At 39.7% G+C, this 12,681-nt stretch overlaps 1 protein-coding gene across 1 annotated transcript in view; it reads right to left on the reverse strand.

Annotated features, from left to right (window-relative positions):
• Positions 1 to 5,538: 5,538 nt before the first annotated feature.
• Positions 5,539 to 12,681, reverse strand: part of ptdss2 (phosphatidylserine synthase 2) — an 85,613-nt gene continuing 78,470 nt past the window's right edge. Inside the window, exon 12 of the mRNA XM_067993706.1 lies at positions 5,539 to 9,231. Coding sequence (XP_067849807.1) covers positions 9,090 to 9,231 — 142 coding nt within the window. The 3' untranslated portion in view covers positions 5,539 to 9,089. The remainder of the gene's footprint in view (positions 9,232 to 12,681) is intronic.

Below are 12,681 nucleotides of genomic sequence, written 5' to 3' on the forward strand. Positions count from 1 at the left end.
AGCTTGAAAATGATAAGCGGATGCCCTGAAAAACCATGCTGACATAACACCACCCCCTCCCATCCTTTCACAATTCCCATTTCTGAAAACACATTTTGGTTACTGGCCATTTTCTAAAGGCAAAGCCGTTGACTGAGAACAGAAAAACGGTGTCAGACATTGGGGTAAGTACAGCAACATAATTTCAGTCTTGGGGGAGCAGAAGGGAAGTGGAAAGGTAATCCGGGCTGTAAAATATTCCATAAAGTAGCATCAATGATGCTCAGTGATGGTTCAGCTGGAGTCTGATGGGAACAGGTGCTGTGTCTATTCTCTCATGATAAAAGGATCCTGATCCGAGGGTCCAGTGTTTAAATTAAACTTTGTGTTTCAATATATTTCACGGTGCACTGTCACTTATGAGTGCATATAGTAAACAGACTACGGAGTGGCAGGGTAAAACAGTTGAGCAGATAGCAAGATTCATGAGCTGCAACATGGAAATGCCATGCCAAGAAAGCCAACTGATCTACCATGAAGATAGGATTTACGGTGTTCTGCAGTTTGCTTAATTTGACCTTTTGAGGGGAGATGTGGAAGACAACAGAGATTCTATCCAATCCTCCAAAGGAGATTAAATTGAGTGGATGTGCATAACCGTTGGAAGGAATGGGCTTAATGTTTATTTTCCTCATTCCACATCATATATTCTATTTACATCCCAGCTCCAACAGTTAACTAAAATGAGGGTTTCCAATTTTCAGTAAACTGCCACCGCACACAAGTTAGTCTCTGTTTATTTTGGTAACGTTGCTACAACCTTGCAGAATAAAGGAAAATGGCAAAGTAATAGGCAGCATCTTGCAGAAAGAGCTCTTCCTTGGCCCACCAGTCTGATTTTAAAATGAACTCCCATCTGTATGGTTGCGTCAGTAAACTCCATGGGTGAGAGGTTCACCTTTTCCAAAGTTTTCCTGACCGTACATTTTTTTTTAAAAATCGAGTAAGATAATGTGAAGAATCGTTAAAATTCCTGATTTAGTGAAAACAAAAAATGGCTGAAAATACACGCCAAAAAAAAACATGAAGATCAGAAACGTCTATGAAATAAATTATACCGGAATCTTTTATTAAAAGGGTCAAGTTACCAAAATAAGTTTCCACTGTACTTACTCATTTTAACAAATCTTGATGCAGATTATAGGCCAACAGAAGGAATGCCTAACATACAAAGAATACATGGGATATTAAAGGTTACACAAAGAGAAACTGGGAATCTGGAAATAATTACCTCCAAACAGTATGGCCAAGCTGCAATAACCATATCAGTCTTTACTGTGTCATAACAAATTACTTTGAGATTAGTGTGCAAAACTGGCTGGTTATTGCAACTGGTCTTCCTTGCTTAAAACAGAACCAAAAATGGTCTGGATTTGCATAAACCTTTAGTCCTACAATTGCAGAATGCTAAAGCTTTAAGAGCCAAGAAATAAGCATTTCATCTCCACATATGGTAAATGAAAATTCAGCTATAATCTATTTAAAAAGATAGCTCAAGTAGACAAAGATTTTGGAGCAATCTTTTGATGAACTTTCAGAGTAGCCCAATAAAAATTCGGGAGATCTACTGCAAGAGATCGTGTATATGTGCCCAATCTAAGGAAAGGAGTGAGACCATTTCAGGCACAAGATACTTAAGCTCTAAGCGGAGTACACTTTGCAATTGTCTTTACACGAAAATACAATAGAGCTATGTCTGAACTGAACTGGATATAACTGTTGTACGGCAATGGACCCAGCTTGTGATAGAGACCCATGTCAAAAGACGTAGAACTACATAGAGGTTACAACCAGAAACAGGCCATTCAGCCCAACCTATATCGGTGTTTACCCTCCATTTGAGCAAAGTCCTATGCACATTTATTCACCCTGCTTCTATATTCTTTCATCCCCTTTTCCTTCATCCAACTTTCCGATCTAAACTTGAATGTTGACGTAGTTTCTGCCTCAACCTCTAACCCTGGAAGTGAATTCCAGAGCCTCACAACTCTGTGCAAAGAGGTTTCACCTGCCATCTCTTATATTTGATCTTGTATCTATTTCTCCCCCAAAAAGTCTGCAACACTCTTCCCCCCAAAAAGCTGTTTAGGTTAGGTCAATTGACAATTTCAAAACGGAGATTGATAAAGATTTTTGTTAGGCAAGGGTATTAAGGACTATGAAACCAAGGTGGATAGATGGAGTTAAGATACAGATCAGCCATGATCTAAATGAATGGTGGAACAGGCTTAAGGGGCTGAATGGCCTACTCCTGTTCGTATGTTCCCTGTCTGCTTCTATCCACCCTGCCTCATAATTTTAAATATTTCTATTATAACATCCTATAATCTATGTTGTTCTAATGAAAAAGACCTAATTTTTCAAGTCGTTGTTGCATCGGTATTTCCTCATAGCGGGCAGCATCCTAGCAAATCTGCATTGTACTCCCTCAAGTCTCAATATCCTTCTAATAGTGTGGAGCCCAATACAGTACACATACTCCAACTGAGGTCTTATTAATGTTTTATATAGGCTCATTATTACTTCTTGCCTTTTATATACTCTTCCTCTTGATAAAACCTAGAATTCTATTGGCTTTTTTAAAAAAACTGCCTGAGGTGCTGCCTTTAATGCCTTGTGAACCTGTACCCCTAAATCCCTCTGCTCTTCACCAGCACTTAGCTTACTTCCATTGAGAGAGTATTTAGCCTTTTTTTAAACCAAATTGCAACAATGAGGAACGGAGTCTTCACAAGTACAATCAATATTGCTGTTTCCCAGAGATCCAAAAGAATCTTTAGGATCCAAAATAGGTACAGTAAAAACTGAAGGATCAGTTCTTTAAAGGAACTGCTGCTTGAAGACCCCTCAGTACTTAGCATAGTTCCATGTGGGAATTACTTGAAAATTGATACAGGGCCAAGAACTACAGTACAGGGCAAGGTTGAACAGCGAAAAGGCACGGTAAACCAAGAAGCCGTGATTACATCATCCAAGCTTGATTTTAAAAGCCAGAGTTAAGGCATTCCATAGTTTTGAGCCCTGGGAAAGAATTCAATAGTACAAAGCTGAAATGTTTAAGGTGGTTAAGTATAAACACTGTTAATCTCAGACATTGAGAATTGTTTTGTTTTGAATTCTTATTCAGTCAAAACAAAAATCGAACTTGTAAACATCAATGTGCACAAAATATGAGACTTGCCAGGAAAGAGACGACCAGGCATTAATTATCTGCCTGAAAGAACAAGTCAGAAACAGTAATAAGTTGGAGAAGTCAACAAATGGATAATTTTACTTGGCCTGAAGCTTTATGAAAGAGCTTATTCCTTAACACATTCGTGAAATTTCAGTAATGCAAAGTGTGAAAAAATTTAAGCAATATAGTTCAAACAAGATAGATTTCTGCTCTCAACAAGTACATTTTAAAAAATAATTTGGAATTAGCTGAAGAAAAGGCCTCGTCAAGAGAAAGTGTCACACTCATACCACATAGTGAGGGTTAGGATTCAGGTGGATCTTTTCCACAATTGATACATTTTGGTAGGAAGAATGAGGAGAGATAATATAAACTAAATGGTACAATTTTAAAGGAGGTGCAGGATCAAAGAGACCTGGGGGTGTAAGTACACAAATCTTTGACGGTAACGGGACAAGTTGAGAAGGCTGTTAAAAAAGCATATAAGATCCTGGGATTTATAAATAGAGGCAGAGTACAAAGGATTGTGTTCAATTCTGAGCATCACAAATTAGGAAGGACGTCAAGGCCTTGGAGAGGGTGCAGGAGAAATTTACTGGAAAGGTACCGAGGATTAGGGACTTCAGTTTTGTGGAGAGACTGGAGAAGCTGGGGTTGTTCTCCTTAGAGCAGAAAAGGTTAAGGAGATTTGATAGAGGTGTTCAAAATCGTAAATAAGGAGAAACTGTTTCGAATGGCAGAAGGGTTGGTAACCAGAGGAGACAGATTTAAGGTGATCGGCAAAAGAACCTGAAGCGACCTGGGGACATTTTTTTAACGCAGCGAGTTGGAATGCACTGCCTGAAAGGGTGGTGGAAGCAGATTCAATAGTAACTTTCAAAAGGGAATTGGATAAATACTTGGAAGGGAAAAAATTTGCAGGGCTATGGGGAAAGAGCAGGGGAGTGGGACTAATTGGATAGCTCTTTCAAAGAGCCGACACAGGCACGATGAGCTGAATAGCCTCCTTCTGTGCTGTATCATTCTATGATTCTAATTCTCAACCTATGGATAACTAAGTCTGCAGAGGAGAGTTCAATTGGCTAGAGTGACAAACCTGACTAGCAGAAAAAAAGAGCTGTTGTTTCACATAATCCACTTGCACACCATGTTTTCAGTTGACAATACAATCCATCGTCCCCCCTGGCATTATAACATGAATTGGCTTTTGTTTCAGCTGAAGTCAGTCAACTCCCTAAAGCATTAAGCTGACCACACTATGATGAAACAAATACCCTTATCATTTGGTAATGGAATTGCCAGCGTGTAGCTCTTGATTGCAGTTCAAGGCTTCAGTGACGTCTCATACTTGGAAGCAGCCCCATTTCTAATCTTCAACAGTAACACAATATGCCTTGATTAAAACAAGCCATATTACTACTTTACTGTCAACAACACAAACAGATTTTACATGACTCACAACACATGCTGGGATTTTACATTACTGTTAATATATAAAAAGACGTACTTATATATAATCACCTTTCATGATCTCAGGATGTCCCAAAGCGCTTTACAGCTAATGAAACATTTTTGAAGTGTTGTTACTGTTGTAATGTAGGAAATGCAGTAGCCAGTTTGCACACAGGAAGCTCCCACAAACAACAATGAGATAAATGACCAGATCATCTGTTTTAGGTGTTGGTTGAGGGATAAATGTTGACCAGAATACCATGAGAAGTCCACTGCTCTTCTTCAAATAGTGTCATGGGAACTTTTACGTCCACCTGAGAGGGCAGATGGGGCCTCAGTTTAACATCTCATCCGAAAGACGGCACCTTCGACACTCTACAGAAGTGCTAGCCCAGATTATGTGCTGAAGTCTCTGGAGGAGTGCTTGAACCCACAAACCATGATTCAAAGGTGAGTGCGCTACCACTGAGCCATACACTGGAGCTTTACAGTACAGCCACCAACAGCAATGCATACACTTATTGGGGACTCTGCAGTACAGTGACACATATGTTAGGATTTATAGAACAGCCACCAGCAACATGCACTGGGGCTTTGCAATACAGCCAATATGAACTCGCACACACAGGGCTATATAGTACATCCAGTACTAACATACACACACACATACAATGCACAGTCCAGCTGGTATTAACACACAGATTGTACAGTACAGCCAATACAAACACACACACACACACACACACACACACACACACAGTAGTCAACAGAATAAAATGTTTGCAAGAAACAGAAAAATCAAATCAGCTGCGAAGTAAATCCAATACTTTTTTCAAAATCTATTTGTTTCATTATCTGAAACGGAAGCAATATTAATCTCATACTTTCCAGTTTATTTAGAACATATTGCCACAATCAATTCCTCAGAAATATGACTGGTCAAGAGATGAGCATCACTATGTAAAAATATTCATAAAACTATCCATGTTCCAAGAGATTATACACTGGCAATGAGGATCTGACAGATTTGTATTAACAGACAATGAGAGAATTAAAAAAGGACCAGTATACCTTTTGTACCTCTCAAATAAAATCCTTTAAAGTATAGTTAGTGATACAATATAAACCAAAGCAGCCTGTTAATATGTGAAGTTTAGCAAACGATTAAGATGTACTGATGTGTACATGTACTGTTAACAGTATTGAAGGTGTGTCGCAAGGGCCAACAGAAGAGGGAAAGTGGCTACATTTAGGCACTTTATCCAGCCTCTGGCATGATTGAATCCCCTGTAATGCACATCGTGTTCAGTATTGCTTCACTCACTAAAATGGCTCGGACAGAGCAGGTTGTTAACCTTTTCATGACGACAGCAGCAGCATTTTCACACCAATGAACATAATTGTATATGTTCGGCGATTACTGGGGGGACAGAAGTGTTCCAGAGGCTTATAATGAAGAGAGAAAGAGCGCGCTACACCAGGTGCTTTATCTACTCAACACCCATAATTCCAATAAAACGTCCTGTTATCTAATGGCAAACAGTGATTTCAGGAAGCCAGTCTCTTATCTCACAATAATGCATTCCAATTATATTCCTAATTTTGTTTAATCTAATAGGAAATCCAAAGTGTTACAACTTTGAACACGAATCTGGACATTTCTTTTCTGGAATGAATTAGAACTTGTATCCTAGAAAATGAGAAGATTTCAAAACTATGGACATCCAGTCCTCAAAGGGTTAAATTCTATCTAATAAACCCTCTTCATCTCCCTCGATTTCAACAATCTCCAAGCATTGTATCACCGTATATCTGAAAGAATGGTCCCAAATATTTCTTTCCCCGCCCCCCCCACCATAAAAATATGATTTCCATAAATTCCCATGCTCAAGAAACCCACCAGCTCTTTGAGAGCTGCAAAGGACACTTTAGTACTAGAAATCAGATTTGTGGTTTACTTAATACTGTAGGAGGATTTGCACATTTCTCAAACTCAGTTTTATAATGTGCACTGTTAGCAATTCATTGAAATCCTAGACATTTTCCAGTAAAAAATGTTCAGTGCTCAGAATTAATGTAAACACAAATCAAGTTAACAAACTAAAATCTAAGGTCCCCTGCATGTAGTAAATGCAAACACACTAACAACTCAACAGATATGAAAATACGGTCACAAAAGCTTAGAAAAATCAAGTGGATTTCCTGAGAATTGGAATTGATGTTGATTACATTCAGGTTCTACTAGCACATCATTCCAAAAGCAAAATAGCCTCAGGGACAGGCTTACTTTACAGCAGGGTGAGGTATACAATACCCTCCAGACAGGCTTACTTTACAGCAGGGTGAGGTGTACCTCAGAGGCAGGCTTACTTTACAGCAGGGTGAGGTATATAATACCCTCTAGACAGGCTTACTTTACAGCAAGGTGAGGTACACCTCAGGGGCAGGCTTACTTTACACCATGGTGACCAATACTTCAGGGACAGGCTAACTTTATAGCAGTATTGCTACCTGAAGAGCAGGGTTGCTTCATTGGGACTTTATTTATTGGGGGGGGGGGGGGGGAGCTGGGAAGAGTCACTATGACCACCTCAGGAGCAATTAGGGTGGGGCACACCAGCTAAAGGGCAGGCTTATTTTACACCATGGCAGTGTGGATGATACTTCAGGAACAAGATTACTTTCCAGCCATGGGACGGGAAAGCATAGTTTCTAACACTGCCTCAGGCACAGGCTTATATACAGGTGGGAGAAGGGAGGTAGCAGAGTCTGAACAGAGAGGGTTACTTTCCAACAGGGAAGTGTTACTCTAGCTTTATTTTGGGGATAGAGGCGAAGTAACTTCAATGAGATGTTTAAAAGGATGTCAGCTCTGAATGTGAGCTGATAAAGTTAGCAAACAAACCAATACCCTGATATTACTTTTACACACATTTGTACAAAGTGCTCACAAAGAGAGCTGATCGGGATGTTGCAGTCTAAACAGATTCAGTTTTCTACAAAAATAATACCGATTCCTATTGCTCTCTTGGGTAATTAACTTGGTATTCCTTACAAAATGTGGGCACCTATGCTTTAATTTCAAGTCAGAACTGATTGGACCCACCATCGCTTTAAAATAAAACACCAGCAGCATGTGTGCAGCAAGGGACACAATCTCCTGTGCATGTAGCACCGCTCTAAAGTGAGCATGTCCCAGGCTTCATTGCACCATATTATTCTACCCTTACAAGGCATCTTAGCTTATAATACCAAATATGATTTACATAATCTATAGACAAAACACAGCAATCTTAATATTTAAAACACAAAATAGCATATTAGTTAACTATATAATCAGTTAAATCTCAATATTTAGCACTGTACATTTTTTTGCTTTGTTCGAAGAACTAAATTCTCACCCCCTCTTGTACCCAGCATTGAGACAAATTTACCAGCTTAAAAAATGGCATAATGAAGCATATAAGAAAAAAAAATTCAAGTAATACTACCATTTTATAAATTAACCCCAAGTATAAAAACATCAGTGATTTCAATACCTAGATGGAAATGACAGTTATATATGGCTTTAAGAGTTCAAAACCAAGATCACTATTGCTGAAGGATTTTAATACCGTAATTTCATGAAAGCAAAAAGTTTTTTTTTAAAGAAAAATCTGCCAAAATTCTCAATGCATTATGTGTTATAAGGAAGAACTTTTCTTACAAAACACTGGCCAGCAGTGTTAGATGCAGCCAGGTATCCAAATGCATAATTGGACACTTAAGGATCCAAGGCTGGACAAATTTAACAGCCTGTAATAAAAATAAAAGGTTGGTGTTCCAGTGCAATTCTACCACTAGATGTAACCAGCAACATTCAGTATTACACCAAGTTACTAAAACACGCTAAAGCGATCTAGGGTAGAGTGGTAATGCACCAACTTTTTCTGCATTTTTAGATTTCTAAATATTAGGCATGGAAGCCTGAATGGTCGCCTAGATCCAACAGTGCTGGCCACTTCAAAATTCCTTGAAAGGAATAAGTTAAATCCTTGGCAGGAGATGACCAAGTTGTAATTAGTTCGTAATCCATGTTAGCATGCGATTTGAGAGCTTAGTGTGAACCTATGGGTGTTTAGAACCAATCTGTACAACCATAAGTTGGCAAGCAGTGCAGGAAACACTGATCCAAAGGGTTGTACATTGGCAAGGTTTAGTTTCATGAAATTATGATAATTTTGTTAGTGCTGCAAAGTCAATACATAAACTAAACACCCAGTGAATGTAACTAAGATTCCTTTTTAGAATATATACTTCAGCCAACAACTGAAGTAGCATCGGTGATGCTCAATGGAGCAACTGGGCTCTCGCAATGCAGTTAACGACCTAAGCATCAACTGGCTTGTGGTGCATAGTAGTCAGTCTTTTCACTTTGTAACATTCAACATTTCCTTTGTCGGACATCATTGCCATTTTGTTTGCTTTTTATTGGGGGATTTGAACTGCCATTGCCCACTTTTTCCTTTTCACTTGCGTTCTCTTGTTTTTGCAGTCTTGTTTCCTTCCATCGCAATGTGATATTCCTGTTAGAAACAAAAGTGTTAAAACTGCTATATAGGAAATCATATTATTCAAAAATACATCACATTTTTTCTAGTCCAGGAGCTCCAGATCCACAGAATGATCAGGCTTCAACCCCTTAACACTGTCAACTCAAACTATCGACAGCCTCAGATACTTGAAATCCCACAATCAAAATGGCCACAATTTTCTGCTATGATAGCACCAGTACCAGCGAGGTATGTGAAATGTCAGATCAGTTACACTGGTAGGATTACCCCGGCCTGCAGTGGTGATATTTCAGAGTCCTTCAAACTTGCACTGATTAATGCACACAACAATTTCACATGCTTAGGAACGTGGTTTGTGAGACACTATGCAGCTCTAGCTGTTGTCCTTGATATCCTTGTCCTTGACACCTATTTCGATAGGAGTTGCTGGAGGCAATTTAAGTGCATCCTTTTCAGAACAAATTTGATACCACTGATAACAGCATAAATTCAGCAACAAATTCAGCATTATATGCAGAGCATGGAAAAAAGGCTTGCTCTAGGGTACCTTGCATAGCACAACATTCCGTGTTTGACTCTGAACTAGAAGAATTCTGCAACCACCACAACTAGCAACAGGTAACTGAAACGTGTCTGCTTCAGTTGGGCTGTTAGACAGGCTGTCTGGGCTAACGCAGCGTATAAGGGAAGTGTTCCCTCAAAGTAAAAACCCACCGTACCCACTTAAATCACAAGCACTGTCAGCTGACCCTGCAGCAGTACTGATGGTCAATACTGTTTAAACATTCCAGCTGGAGAAGGATGAGGGTGATTGTGATTGCAAGGGGCTGTGTCGTTGGTCACCTCACCCTCTTGAGGATATATGGATATGAAATGCAGTGTCAGCAGAGCAGCATTAATGATCGTGTTCTCCTTGAATACAGCTCTCCACCTCCTTCCAACAAGAATGGATACTAACAGGACTAGCTCTAACTATAATTTATTTCCATACTAGTGAGTCTCCTGTGGCATTGCTCATGGTGAGTCGAATGATATGTTATTAGGACAGGAGCGTTATGCCATGTAATACGCAATGTGCTATCCAGCTGCTAAAGTGGAACACTGTCCCCCTTTAAGGTCACAAAGTCTAATTGTTAAGTACACACAGGTTCAGGTTTGGTTAGGGAACTCTGCAGATTGGAAAGTGCCTGTAGGTTTCTGGCTCTAGGTCCACGACTGGCTATCCTTGTTAGGAAATCTGTAAAGCTCAGAAAATACTGGCACTACAAAAGTCAGTCAGCCTCACCATGACAATTGTCATGAAGGCTGACACCCAAAATGTTAACCTGTCTTTCTCTCAGAAGGTGATTGGCCTGCTGGGCATTTGCAGCATTTTCTGTTTTTAAGATGTCGGATTGTATCCACTTTGGCCACCATTAATGAGATATTCAAAAACATTCACGACCCACATTTTAGCCATGTAAAGTACAGAAAGACAAACTATTTTGCTCACAACCCTCTGCAGACTGGGAAGGATTACACATCACATGCCATAAAGCACTGACTTTGGTCATTTTTAAAAGATTGCCTTTCTCTTTAGACTTAGCGTTCTAAAACAACTGCTTTAAGATCCAATTTCATGCAGTTTCTGATATTTTCTACATTACTATACACAAAAAGTTTGAATATATTTTCAAGCAATTGCACACGTTGAAGTTTTTCGACAATAAACAATGCCTCAAGCTGCTGTGGATGGGACAGCACTTACAAAATAAGTATAGGTCTGTTTAACTCCGGGAAAAAGAAAAGCTCCTCGAGTAGAAGGGAGATTTACCAAATACATTTGCAATACAACCAACAAATACTTCAAGCTTTTATTTCTCGTCTAAATATGCCTATCGCCTCATCAAATAAATGAAGTGAAGCAACACGGGCACAGGCTACACATATAGACAACTAAAAACAAACAGGAAAGAATTCACTCGGGATTTTAAACTACCTAAAACAAACATGCAGCACATGACATGAACGGCCCCTCACACCGAGATGTCTCTGTTCGTTTTGGCCACCCTGCTGCACAACAAATTCAAATCAGTGATGGATATCTCGTAAAGCCCATATTCACTAAAGTCTTTCACAATCTAGTTCAACATTTGAAGCTAGTCAAGAGAATGCAATTAGTGACAAAAACTTGCCAAGGCTTAAGCAGACCTATTTGTATGTTTTTTTTTTAAAACGAGAAGAGGAAAAGGGGAAGGAAGACTTTAGAGGTACATGTGCAGCCAAACAAGCGGGGACACCATGTTCTTACCACTGAGGTTGGCCACTGAAAGCTTGAAAAGGAGAAACACAAAAAACAAGCTGGCTTACCATCAGACTGTCGAGTCTATCGGACACTGCCCACAGTCACATGCTGTTTATGGTGTGAAAACATCAACAGAACAGTAGCCTGGATTCAACACTATCATTCATATGATTCCCACTGTGCAAGTTATACCTTGTGGGGGGAACAATACTGTAGCAACTGCCAATACACACAAATAGCACTGGTAGACTGGGGAAAAGATTGTTATAATTCCTAGATCATTAGTAAAACATGGTTGCTAGAGAACAAAAAACTCCCAATTCACACCAGCCATAGGCACGAAGTTAAAGTCTTTTACAAAAGTGAGAACACTAACTGGGGAGAAATTTTGTTCATTTGACAGGCAAGTGTCTCAGTTCTAAGTATCTCAACATGATGAGATTCCTACATTTGCAAACTTAGCTTTGATATTTCACATCTGCTTCTTTTACTCTACGAACAGAAACAGATGGCTGTGAAGAGATGCAGATCGTCTGAAATTGTGAACCTGGGAGGCATCAGCTGACCAGATATCCTCTACATACTCTCCAGCTTACAGATAGGAGAAGTATTCTGCAAGTCAAATCCGATAATCTATTCAAGCCTGCACCAAAACAATTAGAAAATTCAGACCTTCTGAAAATGAAGTATTGGCAAAGACTAATCATTGCATTTATGGAAACGAAAAATAACGACACCCCTTTATGTTATAAGACATGCACTAGTACATCTACAACACAACAGATGGGAAATGATGGAGACTGAGCGCATGGCTTCACACAAACAGCGGCTCAATGAACACACTTCTGTGCAAATTTCCTCCCGTGGAAGTGAGGAAAATGGAGTCGGGAGTGGGGGGGGGAAGAGTAGGGGGAGGAGCTGAAATAAGAAAGGTCGCACTACCTACCTCACTGAACGTGCACATCCCACTGAAAACAGGGGAAAAAGAATCAATCAAATGGTGCTAAGTCCAGGTTGCACGGTAAACAAGGCATGACACCATGATCACACGCAACGCTGCAAACAATCAGCACAATGGTGCAGGTCGTCAGCTTTCAAGACAAGTCGCAAGAGCTTTCCATGCATTGAAGAGACTGGACCATAAGGTGGGGCTTCGTTTACACTGCTCAGCACATGAG

This window comes from Heptranchias perlo, chromosome 12 (genome assembly GCF_035084215.1).
Source record: "Heptranchias perlo isolate sHepPer1 chromosome 12, sHepPer1.hap1, whole genome shotgun sequence".
In the NCBI taxonomy this organism is placed as follows: Eukaryota; Metazoa; Chordata; class Chondrichthyes; order Hexanchiformes; family Hexanchidae; genus Heptranchias; species Heptranchias perlo.